Source organism: Varanus komodoensis, unplaced genomic scaffold (genome assembly GCF_004798865.1).
Source record: "Varanus komodoensis strain SLA01 unplaced genomic scaffold, ASM479886v1 scaffold1, whole genome shotgun sequence".
In the NCBI taxonomy this organism is placed as follows: domain Eukaryota; kingdom Metazoa; phylum Chordata; class Lepidosauria; order Squamata; family Varanidae; genus Varanus; species Varanus komodoensis.
Window position 1 is genome coordinate 47670352 of NW_025335268.1, and position 17095 is coordinate 47687446.

The 17095-nt window shown below is 40.5% G+C and overlaps 1 protein-coding gene across 9 annotated transcripts in view; it reads right to left on the reverse strand.

The window, feature by feature from the left end:
- Nucleotides 1-17095, reverse strand: part of AKAP7 (A-kinase anchoring protein 7) — a 144163-nt gene that overhangs the window by 109686 nt on the left and 17382 nt on the right. For 8 of the 9 annotated variants that reach the window (XR_006414163.1, XR_006414165.1, XR_006414161.1 and 5 more), the window contains one exon: nt 12296-12456. Coding sequence is in view for 6 of the 9 variants with exons in the window: in XM_044424557.1 (XP_044280492.1) it covers nt 12296-12456 (161 nt within the window). In the remaining 3 variants the exon portion in view is untranslated. Of the gene's footprint in view, nt 1-7185; nt 7508-12295; nt 12457-17095 lie in introns of those variants that run through there. The other variant, XM_044424583.1, reaches the window with a different exon arrangement.

Sequence of the window (17095 nt, forward strand, 5' to 3'; positions counted from 1 at the left end):
AACAATAAACACCTGATGTTAAAATGTCCCTGTAGCACAAACAGGTCTCATGCCCCGAGACACAATGGGGGAGCTGATTGTCCTCCTACTGAAGCAAGAGGCAGAGATGGGGTGCCTGATCCACTCAACATAGTGCCTAGAGCATAGAGCAGCAGCACCAAGCAGACTCTTGGCGAGCAGGAAGAAGAGGCAGGGTACCTGATATGCTCCAGGACACTGCCCCAAACACAAGGCTGTACCACAAAATGGACCCACAACTCCTTGCCAAGGGAGTGCGCACTGACTTGGCAAGGAGGAGTGGATCTTGGCCACCCCTGCCAGAAGCTCAAGAGTAGGCCTCTCAAGTTGCTGGCAAGGAGGAATACCAGCCATGCTTGCCAGCAGCTTGAGAGGTGTACCCTTGAGCCTCCAGCAAGGATGGCTACTCTGCACCAGCATAGGCAGGGGAAGGCTTGTGGCAGATGCTTCCAAGTCACTTGGCCAGTTTGAAGGACTCATTTGGCAGCCACTTGCGAAATGTGGCAAAAGATAATTGTGGTTTCTCAAGGTGGGATGCTTGGAATAAACAACCCAACTTGGGTGACTTGGACTGTCTTTAAACAATCAAACAACCCACCCTTTATAACAAACCATCTGTTGCATCATCAGAACCAGCTGTTAGATTGCAATCTTGATATATGCTTATGACTGCAGTTTTTTACACATCAGCCACTGCATCAAGATTAATCAGTTTCAACAGAGGTACCTCTGTTCCAGAAGATACTTGGAAATTGTTGGAAGTTGGAAATAATGCACATAGACCTGGAACAAACTTAGCATTGTCTTTGTAAAACTTTGCTTCATTCTCTGAAATTGCATAGTCATGCACATCATTAAAAGTTGTTTTAGGATCCAGATATGATTCATCATGCATTCCCTCCTTCCATCATGACACTGGCTGACCAAGATTGACAGCAAGCCAGAATCTACAATCTACATCTATGACATAGAAACAGAGCCAGTCAGAAAGGGCCTCCTGGGCCATCAAGTCTAGGATCCAGCCAGCTCCAGGCTCCAGCCAGCTCTGCTCATAACATGCCTACCATATGCATATCTAGCCTATCCTTGAACACTCTCACCGATGGGGCTTCAACCATCACCCCTGGAAGCCCATTCCGTACCTAGGGGTCCTAACTGTCAGAAAGTACTTCCTGGCATCCAAACTGAACCTTGGTTCCTTGTGCTTGGCTCCATTGGAGCGCAACCTGCCTTCCTCTACAGGGGAGAACAGGTCTCTACCTACCTCCATGTGACACCCCTTCACATACTATATGTCGCCAACATATTCCCTCGGAGTCTCCTCTTCTTCAGGCTGAAAAGACCCAGTTCCCTCAGTCTCACCTACGGCTTTCCCTGCAATCTGGCCACCATCCTTGTGGCCCTATGCTGCACTGATTCCAAACATTCAAAGACCTTTCTCTGCCACCTCCAAGAAAGCCTTTTCCAGTGGTGGGAATGATGGTACCAAGACTGTCAGTGCACCATCACTTTTCAGTGCTAGATTCAGAGGCATTTATTCTGAATCACAGGTATTTACTCACAGGCATTTAAAAGAGTATGATGGGATATATTGGCTGTATTAGCAGGTTTAGTTTTAACAGGTGTACTTTTTATAGAAACAGTTTCAGTTACAGTAATTTAGTATTTTTTAAAATGTTGTACTGAAATCTTCTACTATATGTTATTGCATCAATATTTTACGTCATTATTACATCCATGCTTTATGAATTGGTGTGGACCACCAAGAGAGCTTCAGCTTTTAGGCAGTATAAAAATAAAATAACATTACAGTAACAATAACATGTTCAGATTGGGACCTTTGTTTCTTATTCACTTCATTTCTTAATAACCTTGTGTCCTTGCCACAAATAAACTGCTTGTATATAATTTCACTACTAGGCTTCTTTAATTTAAATTCAATTATTACTGTGTTAGACATCTACTGCTTTTGGTTGCTGTTCTATGGTAAAACACAAACCTACATAAGCCTTTTCACTTTTCAGTGTGTTCCATGACATTTATGAATATATGTAAATATTCCATCTGTTGTGTCAAAATTCACTGAAGTATAAATGATCACAATGGCATTCAAGAATGCATATTTAATGTAGAAGACTTTCAGGTCACTTCATTTCTGTCCTGTATGATTAACATAAGATGTCAACATTAAAGAAAGTGGACACATCTTGCTCAACAAACAAAAATAGTTTCAATGAGGGTAACATATAAGTTCTTCAGAAAAGTGAAATACCTTCTGAGTGCAGATATTACAGTGATCCTTTATAAAATGCTTGTTGTAAATATATTGCTGCTACTGATCTGAACTGTATTGTCTTCCCCTGCCATTTCCAGGTGCATTTGCCCTTTTACAGTTATGGATCAATTGCTATCTCACCTAATCTAGCATTCACTTGGATGTTAAAGTTTACTAAGCTTTCCATTTGCCTTGAGTGCATATGAATGTTTCTCTTAAAACAAATTAAACTAATACTGGCTACTGTTCAAGAACTGCTAGGTACAATTCTGTCTTCAGTTCAGATGTAGAATGCTGTACATAATTAGAAAAAAAAATTAAATAGGATGCATGCTCTGCTACCTCTTCATCCTACAGCAGCAGTGCAAAACATGTGGCCAGGGGATTGCATATGGCCCACCAACCCATCCTGCTTCTGCCAAAGCACTGTATATGGTTTCCCTTGCTTGGACTAGCAAATAAACCCCACATTCCTTTACCAGTGTTAGCAAGGGAGCCTGCCCCCCCCCCCCAGAATTCTGTTTGGGTATGTGTATGGGTGCAGACCCCTGCTGCTAGCTGATGTACCCTTCAGGGCCGAACCAACTATGCACACTATCCTGAATGAAATGTCCTACTACTCCTAAAGTTCTTTTTAAAAGTGCTCCTTCTGAGGATCACAAGGAACAGGCATGGACAGAATGGATGACCAAAATGTTTTAGGTGGAGAAAATATTAGGAAAGCGAATACATACTAGACCAAATTGTGTTCCATTGTGTATAAGAGTGTGTGCACTGTGTGTGTGCACTGGGTACACACACACACACACACACACACACACACACACACACAAGGTCCTTACAAATTTTCATGCAAACTTGAAGTGAAGCTAAGACTGGAAAAATGAGAAGCCACAATTAACATATTCATCCATCTCTATTCCTTCCAGACATCAAACAAGAGAAAAGGTGAGGGAGGAGATGTGTGCTCATGCTAATCACTACAAACAGCGGTTTGTTGTTACATCTGAGCTGTGCCAGACTGCTGGTCTAGATGGGCCTTTTGCCTAGTTCAGTCTTCATCCTATTTATTTGTTTATTGGAGTAGAGTGTACTTATGTGGCAAAATATGTGTGACAAAAAGTATTTACGTACTTATGTTGCAAAACTATGCAATATAAATGAATCTATTCTCCAGATGAAATCTCTTCTATGCTGGAAAAGCTGCTGAATAACATATTTTCTTTATAAAAGACAAATTCTTTTTTTCTACATTAGAAAGGGTAACCACAGAGTAAAAATGATCTGATTTTTTTTACTATTTTTCACCCTCTGAGGGTGTCTTTAAAGCATGCTTCTGTGCTTGTGAAATACAGGCTCCCCCCTGTGGCCAAAACATGGCTTCTTTGTGTAGTGACAGCTGGAATCTCAAGCAAATCTATGCATTCAACAAAAGAACCATTCTAGGTTGTTCCTCAGCATTAAAAGCCTGCCCACCACTGATGGCTTGTTTTTTGTAAAATTCACTCTTCTGGTCCAGTTAATGACCTACTGTGAGCGATCTGCTATCAGGCAATCAGCCCTGGCCCCAACAGCATAACACTGAAAAAACATGAGATGATCATAACTGGGCGAAGAAAACAGTATCTATCAGACAAGCAAAATAAAGACTGCCAGGTGAACTTACTTAACAGAGCTGACAGCTTCTGGCAGCTTCAAGCAGATCTAGGCTGGAAAATGATCCAAACAATGATTAATAACAGTGGGAGGATCACACAAAATTGATCTGCAGAAGTATTGATGTTCTGCTTGGACTTCATCTGAACTACAACTTCGCAATTTAGTTTAGGGACCTGTTGCCAAGAATTATGCACAAACTCCTCTGGAAAACCCAGACACTATTGATGCCTTGTACTGTGCCTACATGGGCATGTCTTATTAGGTTCAGAAGGTCTGTGCACTGGCTGGCCTTAAGATCTCTGATTTCCTGTCATATTATGCCATTCTTTTCCTAGAGAACCTTGGAACATTCATGAAAAATAGGCACAGCAAAAGTCATCTTACAAGGTAGAAAGAATAATCTTAAACTTATATTTGTTTGCGTGTGCATCTGTACATGCATATATATGTATACACATCATTTACTTTAGGGTGAAAGTAGACAGTACAGAGACCATGTGGGTGCCACCAAAAGAAGCAGCCCCTTATCTATTCCTTCCCTCTCACTGATAGCATCTAGGAAAAGGAAATGTATGGCATTATGGCATTGTGTTGAGAACTTCCCAACTGCTTTCAAGCAACAACTAATGAACAAAAATGGAGATATCTCACATGTTTTTCATTTACTAAGAGCCAGTATGGAGATTACAGCATTCAAAGCAGCCTCACATTCTCTGTATCATCTAGCACCACCAGAAGTTCAAGAGTTAAGCAAGGATAATGAATCCTCAGGAGAAAAATAGGAAGTGTCAGGTTTTGGTTACCCAGAAACAATAGTACGTATAGTGTAACTGATCATCTTCAGTTGATGTGTTTCAACTTGCCTTAATATTGATCATTGCAACAACAGCACAACCATCAAGAATAAAACATAAAAAAACAGATTCAGAGAGATGGGCCAACAGAAGAAGAACAAGGAGAGAAGGAGACGTTTTGATAGATAGGATAAAGGTAAACATTATATAAGGAAAAAAAAAATGGGGAAGTGAAAACTACACTGGAGGATCAAGATGTTCTACAGATTCTATACATACTTGATAGCATAATATTACAATGAACTTGTTAAGAGTTTATGGAAAAAAGAATTTCAGAAAAGAGTTTTAATGACAGGCAGCTTGCATTCCGGAAAAAATGCTCAGGAGGAATGAGTGAATGTACCTGAATTAAAAGCAATGAGCTGTTTTACATTCCCAGTAAATGACATTTATCCAAATTCATATGAAACTCCCCAAATACACGAACCATCGAGGCAGAATTAAAGTTGTGTTGAAATGGTAAGTTCTTGCCTTATTCAAGCAACTTCCAACTTTAACAAAATTATGTTTTCCTTTACTCCAAGTACAACCTAAATCTTGAAATTGTGATGGTTACCTTTAAACGCAGTATGAAAACCGAAGCTTGACACCCCTTTAGATGGCTATACAGGAAAATTAGCAGGGCCTATTTTGTCTGAGCTGTTTGCAGGTTTTAATGTGTGCAGGGACTCAACCCGAATGACTGCTTGCATCCTTTTATAGCTCACAGATGCAGCAGCGGTATATGAATGAGCAGAATTATCTCAGCTATTTCAAAATGGATGAGATAGTACCTTGGCATTCCTTATATCCTGAGTTTCTTCCAAGGCCAATCATCCTTTTATATTTTGTACTCTGGAATGGATACCTGAATATAAACTTGAACTTTTAAAAATATTTAGACATGGCTATCAAGAAAAGCACTCCACCCTATTTCTCTTCTTTTAAAGGAACATTATGTACCATTTTCCACACAGACTCCCTTCACAGCTTGACAAATAGCTCTTATATTTGCTATCCATGCCTGACTACAAAATGTAAAGTGGGATTTGGCCCACATATTGCTGGTTTTGGCCTTAAACAGCAGGGAGAAGCAGTACTGGGAAAGATCTGAGACAGCATTGCATTGTTCTTTCCAAAGACTCCAGAGGTCATTGAGGAAGCCTAGAAAAAGATTGCTGAAATAAGATATCTCACTTATCTATTTGCCAAACTTACTTTCAGTCGCTGAAAAAGAAACTGCCTAAACTGCCTAAACAAGAGAACACATGATTTCCAGGTGTTCCTGAACCAAATAAAGTTGCCATAATAGTACAAACTGGTAGGAAACCTGATAGGGACATTGCTAAGGGCAGGGGTGAGCAACATGTGCCCCCCACCTGCATTCCATCTTCTGCCTCCATGCAGATTTCAGTAGTGCAATTGCAGCAAAAAAGTTATTTGTTGCTTAAATTTGGCAGCAAATCAGCAAGGAGTTTTGCTGCTCTGTTCAACAGTAGGAGATTAGTGTACACAGTGGGGCAATCCAGGCTGGAAAAGTGGCACCTGAAGGGCCCAAAGCAACCCATCCCTTATTCTGGGGAAGAATCTATCACTCTTAAGATGTACTGATAAACTTCAGTTTGTCTTAAAGGTCTTGAAGAACAGAAACATTTTCAAAGTTACTGACTCAGAATCATAAAACAGTAGAACTGGAATGGGCCAAGAAAGCCATTGGATCCAACTTCCTGCTCAATGCCGGACTCCAAGTAAAACCATCCCTCTCAGATCAATGTCCAGCTGCATCATGAATGTCTCTAGTGTGGGAGAGTCCCTTACTTTCCGGGGTTTCATTGTCTAATTCAATGCTTTAATAGTCAGAAGTTCAGCCAGAATCTGGCTTCCTGTAACTTAAGTCCATTATTCCATGTCCTACACTCTAGGATAATTAAGAAGAGATTCCAGCCCTCTTCTATGTGACAGTCTTTCAAGTACTTGAACAGTAGTATCATTATCTTTCTTCAGTTTGCTCTTCTCAGGATGTAGCATGCTCATTTCTTTCAGTCTCTCCTCATTGGGCTTTGTTTGCAGTTCCCTGATCATCTTTGTTGCTTTCCTCTGAACTTCTTCCAGTTTGTCTAAGTCCTTCTGTGGTGCCCAGAAATAGGCACAGTAGTCCAGATAAGGCTTAACCAGTGTTGAGTAGAAGCGAAGTAGTACTTTCCATGATTTGAAAGTGATACTTCTATTAATGTACCCAAAATGGCATTCACTTTTTTCTGCAGCCACATATATTTATTTAGATTTATATTCCACCCCATTATCCAAAAATGTTCTTTGGGCAAGTTACAATAAAAATCAGTAATACTAAAGCAACAAAAATGGAACAATAAAATCTAACAATCAGTCCATCAAGTCACAATCACATTCTTGACTTAACTAGAGATTTACAAGAATTCAAAGATCCTTTTCACGTGAATTGTATCTCCCAACTTGTAACTATGCATTTAGTTTATTTTTCCTAGGTGCAGGACTTGGCATTTGTCCTTATTAAATTTGAATCTGTTGTTTTCAGTACAGTGCTTCAATCTACTCAAGATCACTTTAAGTTTTGTTTCTGTCTTCCTGGGTATTAGCTGTTCCACACAACTTAGTATCATCTGAAAATTGGACAAACATCCCTTGCACTTCCTTTTTCTTGTATTTTTGAAATGAGACATAAATACAGACTGCATGCAAATTTCTGGAATAAAATAACAAAAAGATCTTAGTGCTGAAGAAATGTCTGCAGTTTGTCATTGTCCTTTTAGACTGTCCCCAAAATTCCAGCCATTCCTTAGAAAGGTTTCCTTTAAGACATTATTAGAGGCACTGAATGATCTTTTGTGCTCTAAGGAATGTGAAATCATACCATGCCTCAATGTTGCGTGACTCACATTGGGGGATTTTTAAAGTTGTAAAGGCCACTGCCATCTTGATTATCTTTTGCATAGCTCAGTATACCACACATACAGTTTCTGTTTATCTCCGCCTTTTCCAGTAAAGGCTGGAGGAGTTTTTTTTCTTTTTTACAGGATCACTTAAAAGACTGTCAGGAAGCAAAATATGAACATACTGTCACACTTGCATAAAGTATAACACTCTTCTCTTAAAACATTAATTTTGCAGGACCTTCTGGAACCGAAGTATTTTTTACAGTTTGGTCCTTGGTAGCAAATAATAGTGCCAGTTTCTGATTCTAATCTAAATAGCTTCTAGTATTGTCATTTCAGTGTTTCTACATTATGAGTTTGCCACTATATATCCCTAGTCAGCAACCACATCCACTGGAACATATTGAAGGCTCTGATGGAATATTCTAGAAGCATATGTATGGTACTGATAATGTTGCCAGAAAGACTGGTCTGGACTTCATCTGAGGTAATTCCTGCCTCATTCTCCCTTTTTGACATTAAGAATAATTTACAGCTAATTATATTTTTCATAAAGTAAACTTCTCCTCCTTTTATTTTTAATTTTATGTTTTCCATTTTTTAGCAACATTGTTTTTTTTTATATTTACATTTCACCTATTTCCAAAACTGGGACAGAAGGCAGATCACAGTATTAAAAGGTTTGAACCATTAAACCATTAATAAATATATACACAAATCAACTACAATGCTAAAATTATATAAAATGCCAAAATAAAAGCAATTTTATAAAAAGCAATAAAAGCATTATAAACAGCAGAGCTGCTCCAACACAATCTCACAGACCCAGACTATTCCCAAAGGCATGACAGAATGGAAGGTTTTTGCCTGCCTCCAGAAGCATTACTGAGAAGGTGCGAATCTAGCACCTCTGTGCAGGCCATCTGGAGCCCTGGGCAGCTCCAGGTGCTCTGCTGCATTCCCACCAAACATGCCTCTGAAAGACATGGGACCTTGTCAGAGTTTGGGTGAGCTTCTTTCTTTCCCCTTGCTTTTAAACTCCTTTCTGTGTTTTGTCACTGTTTTTATCATATTTGTGTTTTTTTGTTATTATTACGCTCCCTGAAAGCTTTGGCAATAGGACAACTTTTAAACGGAATAGCAGCAGCATCTCTGCTAACCCTAACCACAGTTAACACTAACTATGGTTGTGTCTTAAGTCAGAATGCAAAGCCATGTTTTGAAATAAATTTGCAAACCACGGAGATAAGAAAAGAGGTAATTCATTCCAGAGAAAAGAGAGTGAGATGGAGGCAGAACAGTGTGTCCTCCAGTTCTGTTCTACAGTCCAATGACTGAGGGAAATCAGTGTGGATCTACATTTTCCTATATTATTTTCAGTCCTTCTGTGACTCAGAAACAGTGTGGCCCCTGTACTAGTTTTCTGTCTTAGGTTTATTGTTTTAACATGACCCATCTAATAATAGAAGCAGAAAGAGAACAAAGCTGTATAGTGTCATGCAGGGATGGCAATCAAGGCAGATTTCTATTTCTCAAGGTTTAAAGAGAAACTTCCTTTACTTCATAAGGAACATTAGTGGTTAAAACCTGTGCTGAATCCATTTGTTTTTCCTTTCACAACATAATGTGTGATACACAGCTTTATTCTTGACAAATATGTATTTATTACAGCCAGCATTGAGTCCATTAAGTGCTTTGTTAACTTTGTGCCCTCCTTCTCCCTACACGGGCATAATTAGTGTACAAGAACATAAGAAGACAGTCTTGGATGAGACCAGTTATCGATCTAGTCCAACAACTTCCTTCTCACAGTGGTCAGTCAGGTGTTTTGCGAAGCCCTCCAGCAAGATACAGCGACAGCCATCTCCTGTTACTGCTTCCAGCAACGAATGTTTGAAAGCACGCTGCCTCTGAATCTGGAGGTGGTCTGATCTGGAGACTGTCTAGACTCTCAGTGACTAGTAGCCATTGAAAGCCTTGACATGGGACAACAATTTGCCATCTTTTAATGTTTGACTAAGCTGGTTTTTTATGTAGACAAAAGTATAGAGGCTGCATTGGAATTTGTGGCTAAATAAAGGAAATGTTTGACCTTAAAACTGTGCAAATTTGCTTTCAGACAAAGGCAAAATTCTTTGAGAAACAGCTATGATTAATGTAATCCCTCACACTGCTCACTTTGCTTGCTTTGATCATTTAGAAAGCTCTACTAATGGTAGAGACTTCTGTTTCAATGAATTTATTTTTCATTACTTACACATATTATCATACCTCATAAAAATAGTATTTCAGTAAGTCCTACGATTGCCCTAAAAGATACTGTACCACTGTTTCAACTTTTTTGCACAATATGTAATGCAATCTCTTGTTTATTCATCTACTTTCCTTTAAGACAAAAGGGCAAATTAAAGCAATACATATATGTGAGTTTTATACTTGTTTATAAATAACCATCTATTTTTAACCATCTTAAAAGCATCTGTGGCTGTCACTACATCATCTGGTAGCAAATTCCATTTTCTTAGAGAGAATATGTAGCATCAAAAATCTATTCATATTTATGAAGAAATTACTAAGGTCTATGCCTGCTGCAGTTCTGCTGTGGGAGAATAGAATTGGATGAAAATAAATTGCCTATAGTTCCATGTTCATCAGATTTTTTTTCTCTTAAACATCATAAACTATTAAGACATGTTGCATTAAGGCACCAGTCATATGCTACTGTGTGAATAGAATTAATCCCATCCAGTAAAGATAGTAACTATAACTGTTAAAGTTTAAGATTACTCTAATAAGGGTGCAATCCTATATATGTTTAGAAAGAAAAAAGTCTGCCAACCTCCAATATTCCCCAGTCACCCATGTGCCCTAAATGTTCACGTTTATAGAGGAATGATATGCAAACTTACTGTGTATGATTATTAGCCCTTCAGAATCACTCAAGAAATAGCCACTTTTAGGTTATACGACATTTTACTTTTCTGTGCTCCACAACTATCCATAATAGTTTCTAGCACATCCATTGATTAGTCTAGCACTTTAATTCTTAATGGAACTGTGGCACGAAGTTGGATGTTAAAACCTACTAGACTATCACCTACTAGACTATTACTATTAGTTACTAATTAATAGAATAAACAGTAGTCTACAGCTGCAATGCATACATGGCTAGTTACTCTCGTGCTACTGCACAGCTGTGCTTAATATAAACCTGACATTCACATCAGCTGTAAGAGAAGGATGGTGATTGGCTGAGTAACCTCTGTCAAAATTCTCCATCCATGGGTGATCCTAAGTTTTGGTCTTAGTGATATTCCGACATACATACACCTTTTCCCTACCCTGAAACTAAAGCAGCAGGGGCAAGGCAATGGCTAGAGCACCTGCTCTGCATGCAGAAGGCCCCAGACCCAGTCCCCAACATCTCCAGGGAGGGTTCAGAAAGGAGCCGCTCTGGATAGCTACTGCCAGTCCGTGTTGACAGTACTAGGCTGGTGGGCTGTCTGACTCGGCACAGCTCGGCTTTTTAAGGTGGAATTCTATGCAAGCTTAGACAGACGAATGGCCTGCAACTTTCATCTGTCTAAACATCCTTAGGATTGCACTCCTAGGAACTTAATCCTGTTCCCCAAGCACTCATCTGGCCACTGAATACTTCCTCTTCCCTTCCCAGTGTGACAAGTGTGCAGTGACGAACAACCCTCCTTCACTTAACTAGAAGCAGAGTATCCCACAAACAGAGCATAGGACAAGTATGTAATTTGTAATAATACATGCCCTCATTTCCAACAAACCTTCAAACCCAGGCTAGTGTCCACCATGCACTGAAAGAGGCTCTGAGAGTTACAGATACATTTTCTGGAAATATCAGGCATGCAGTCCACATTTTAAGCTCTTTTTTCCTTTCAGAAGCCAGGCAACAACTTAAGAATAACTATTCTTTTGTAGCATCTCACAGCGCCCAAACATGGAGAATTATGAATGTTTAGCCATGGCTTTACTTTAAAGCAAACCACATTTCCTCACATGGGTGTGGTGACTGAGATCTAAAGCTCCATGGAGGCATGAAGATGAGGAGATATGAGGGATGTCTACAAGGCTAAGACCTGTTGCAGCTTTTCCCTTAGAAAAACCCCTGATTTCTCATTATCATTGGTCTTATGACTGGTGAACAGCAGTGAAATAACTGGGATGTTATAGGAGTGGTGATACAGTTATTTTTTTCCCTTGCTTCTGGTGCCACCATTTTGCTTTTTCTTGAGCTGTTGGCACCACATGGATTCAGAAAAAGATTCAGCTTGTGCAAGGACCAGCATAGCAGGTACCAATGCAGTGTGACTGTCCCCAAATGCCATATTAGGTATCCTAGTCAGGAAATTTATTCCACTCAATGCAGTGGAACATAATTATTTTGATGTAGTGGGCCTCCCACTGAAGTAAGCAAGCGAGGTTGAGGCTACTGGTCACTACTCTGAATACCACAACATGAGAAAAACTGTGGGAAGTTTTCAAAGTTTAGTACCCCCTAGACAACTGAATTTGAGGGTGAATCTATGAGTTGCTTTTTAATGCTTTGTAACAAAACTGAAAGGCATTACCTGCTATCTGTAGAAGTGTGACTGTGTGAGCATTTTCCGTCAAACTCACAAATCCAACTTGGTTTCTAAAGTGATCTGTTCCTTGAAAGGATAAATTCAACTGCTTTCCCTGTAGTAGTTCTTCAATTAAACCTTTGCTCTCCAAGAAAGCACCAACTGCACTGTCAGGAGAAAAACATACATTATCAGATCTGATGCAGAATCCTTACTTTAAATAACTGTTATTCATCCCCTTCAGGAACACCAAATCTCATTCTTGAGGATCATGTTTCAGATCTTCCATTTGTAGAACATGGAGTGAATTAAAATATTATCCTGCATATCTAAGTGTTTATTATATCAGTTCTCAGTATGATGCGAGCTTAGGACAAGCTGCACATTGCAGATAAATGTGTCTTTGGAGACTGCAAGAGAGCTGGTGTGGTGGCTAAAGTGCTGGACTAGAGACCTGAGAGATGAAGGTTTTAGTCCCCACTTAGTCACGAAGCTCACTGGGTAACTTTGGGCCAGTCACTCACTGTCAGTCTAGCCTTCCTCTCAGGGTTGTTGTTGTGAGGATGAAATAAAGCTACATAAGCCACACTACATTCCATGCAAGGAAAAAAGGTGGGATATAAATGCAAGTAAGAACAATAACAGGAAAGCTGCTTGCTGATGCACCCAGATACACAAGCTGTTTTTCTCAATATGGTTCCAGGTGCATTTGGGTACAACATACAATATGCTTCCTAACATCACAAAATCTGTAACAGAATCATATGGCATGGAGCATGCCAAAGTCATTCATTTTCTATTGAAATAAAAGGAGTTACAAGACATTCCTTCAACATGAGTTAGTGGCTCTATCTGCACATTCCGGGTGGGAAATAAGCCATGGCACCTTGTCTAACCCTCCACACCCATGTTGCAACAGCCCATGCATTCTGTGGGACTCATTGCTATGGCAACAAGCCCCTCTAGCCTGGTTTGCACTATGCACCAGGGGTAATTAGGCTAATCCCGCCTGCACGGGGGGGGGGGGAGGATAAGCAACTATGGTTTATTGTCCCTTCTGTGACCATGCACACCTGGTCATGGCAGCATAATGGAGAGAGCAGTCTTTCCCGACCTGGGGTCCTCCAGAAGCAACTCACAGCACTGCCAGCCAGCATTGGCAATGCTGGTTCAGAATTTCAATCCAACACATCTAGAGGACACTTGGTTACGGAAGGCTAGGATAGAGTGTAGATCCAGAGCTTGAGAGACAGGAGTTGAAGCCCTGCATAGATATGAAGCTTGTTGGGTAAGCTCAAGCCAGCCCCACAAGGCTGTTGTGAGGATAAAATGGGGGAGGCACATATGACAACATGGGAGAACAGGATAAAAACATAATAAATCAATATAAGCATGGGATTTGTGTACCTATTAGCAGGGTTGGGACCAGAGCCTTAAACATTGGCTGAATTGTGGCTTTTCAAGAGCAATTATTTCCTCCTCCTATGTGGCATATTTTTTTATTACTGAGACAGTGTTAATGGCCACTAGGTGGCAGTAACTACCTGATGAGCAGCAATCTTCAACCAACCAGAGAAAATCTACTCAGTAAATACTCTCTGTTGGAACAAAATGCCACATTTATTTTGACTCTACCTAGTATGCAACTTAGTTGTTTTCCACTATACTCCCAAAGGGAAAATTCAGAGAAAATCTGATTTTTTTTTTAAACTAAGCAGAACCAAAAACCTGATCAAAGCAATTATTTCCTTTTACAGCTAGCACCATGGCGTTGACTCTGAGCTCTGACCTGGACAAAGAAAAGGAACAAAATTCCAACAACCTTAAGGAAATATCTGGAGTTACTGGAGTGCTTACATTTGTGATCTAGCAGTCAGTGCATACACTGAGAGCGGTCTTTCCCGAGGAAAGGAAGCTTGCATGCTGCCTTTACAACACCAAACAGAGGCAATTTCAGAAATCATTTATTAATTGCATTCCAGGTGTCTGATTTCCCCAAAACACAATTAAAAGGATACATAAGAAATGGTTAGGCCACATAGTCACTGATTTTCCCTGGTTTAGACATGTCAGAGAGAAAGGTAAATATTTGCAGGTGAGAGATGTGTTTTTCTTTTTACCTACCAAGATGGAAAGCCACTCTTCCCTCCCCTTTGCCAGTTTCACTTGACTTGCATTTTCTCCAGGAAAAAAATGCTTTTATAGCAGTCCTTCAAACCTTCCCCAGAGAATTTCTGTATTAACTTTCTTTAGTCAAGGGCAGACTTGTAAGAGGCAAAGCAGCAGGAAAAACAGATGTATAAGTGACTCTCTTCAGTTCTTTCCCTTCTGCTGTAATGTGCAAATGAGGAGTGCAGTCCTTGCCCAGATATCACATCACATCACAAGCTTGTCATGCTGGTGACACAGGCTGTACTAACATATTATGTTACTACTTTTAAATCTGTGGGCCATAACCTTAGGAGGATTCCCCAACCAAAAGTGTTGGAAACAATTCCCATCTTTCCCAGCCAGCTAGGGATGGTAGGAATTGTAATCCAACACATCTGGAGGGTACCAGCCAGGGAAAGTTGCCCTAGACTTTCTCTACAAAGTACAATTCTGGGAGAAATACTAGAGAACAAATAGTAAGAAGAGAAGGCCAGTTCACTTCAAATGTCTACAAGAAGAAGAAATGAGAGAAACTCCCAAGAGATAATGGTAATGGTGGTGATGTTGATTTAGGATTCATTTCAGTTTGGCATTATGCCACAGAAAATGTAATTATTTCTAGGATGCCTAGAATGTAATTTTAATAATTCAAAACATAACATGTGTTGTGAAAATGTTCAATTTCCTTTTAGTCTAGCTTTCTGCCCTACAAATTACTTTTGTTAAGGACAGAGTCAAATTGAGGTCAATGTACTCAAGCAAGTATTTCCACTGACTTCAATGCTAAGCTTAACGAATAAAGAGGCTGTGACCCTAAATTCCTATTATGATTAAAGCAGCAGTGCGTAAATGCAATTATTAGAGGAGCTACCACTGAGGATTATTCAATAACTGCAGGACCCAGGGATGCACTGGGACATGTGCTGGCTGCAGCCCGGCTCCTCTCAGGAAAGGCCATACTTGCAGAGAACAGAAGATCAACAGGCTGGGTATTTAAACCATTTGTTCCATGTGACTCACTGATGAACACATGTAGCTAGTCCATGAGGGATCAGAGGGCTGCCTAGTAATTCCCCTGCTGGGTGGAAAGCCAGCTGATTTCCCAAGGTGATTAGATACCTTTAATGAGGGCTGGGAAGGCAGCCCAGCAGGGTGGGTAACCACTGTTTGGAAACGCAGGGGAAGAGATGGAGTGTGCTAAAGGGAAGCAGCTAGAGAGGCCAGGACCCTGTTCCCTCTGAAAGGCTGGCAGCTTTGCAAGCACAGGTGCATTGAGAGAGCCACTGTGGCACGTGATTAAATGCTGGACTGGGACTTGGGAGAGACAGGTTCTAGGCTCCACTTCACCAGGAAGCTCAGTCAATGACCTGGCAAACCACTTCAAGCTGTTGCTGTTGTTATAATTATCATCATCATTGATCTAATATCATCATCATTACTGCAGATAGGAAGCTACTTTACACAGGTTCAGATCACTGGTCTATCAAGCCCAGCACTGCCACCACTGAAGGGCAACAACTCAAGCAGGTCATTTTCAATCCCTACCTGGAGCCACCAGAAACCAAACTTGAGCCCTTCTGCAAATAAAGTCTACCACTCTTCTTGCAAGCCCTAAGAGTGAAACGATGCTGCAGAGAAGCTCAGACAGACCAGGCACTGAGCAAGGGTAAACCACAATACCAGAAGAATGTGATCTTTACAGTTGGTGCTGTTGCCCAAGGTAATGTATGTGGTACAGGGAAGCACACAGTTGAGACCAAAGCTTGTTTTAAAAATAGGACAGCACATGCAACAGAATCTGTGTTGCTGACAAGAGCATAGGGAAAGTCTGAGTACTTTCCAGAAGTGATACAACACTTTAATAGCTGGGTTTCAGTGGCAGGTGGGAAGCTGGAGTCGGGGAGCATGCTTCTGTGTGGCCACAGCGATGACACAAGCAAGCACCGATCACATACGCTAACTGGACTAGGTGGGTACCTTCCATTCTTCTAAAGCCAGTGCTGAAGCCATGTCACCTATCCAGGTAAACTTGCTGAATAATGTGGCTGGAACCAGCAAATGTGAAGACTGCTGCGTAAAGTTCGGGCTGGTAGGATTCCCCACTCCCACATAGCCAATATACTGCAGAAGTAACATACCAATCAGGGCTCAAATCTACATTTTTGTGGAAGAGTTAGCTTGATTATGCATTTCGAGACCATTTTTTATGTCCCTGTGTCAGCCAACAACCAACCATTCCTTGGCTGCCTGTGATGGGATGCCCTGCTATACAAACCCAGTCATGAGTCCCTAGCTGAGCCTTTCAACATGAATATGCTAAAAATTGCAGCATTTCCATTGTTTTCTTTTGCTGAATCAAAGCTTTTCAGAATAAGGGTTTTGAGGATTTCAGCAGCATTAGCTTTCTGCGCAGTTTTGAATTAAGAGGAGGAATGTGTTTCCTCATGTCTGATGAGCGTATTCCCTAGTAAATAAGTGTTATATTTTATTTCTTAACCTCTCAGAAATGTGCACTACTTATAAAGGCCTGCTTTGCCACATTCTCAGGCTTCTTGTTCTCTCTCACTCCTGTAAGACCTTTGCCTGGTTCCCATCCCTGTAATACAATTTGCTCCTGATTTTTGGATGTTGCTCAAATGCCAGCAATTTCTGCAG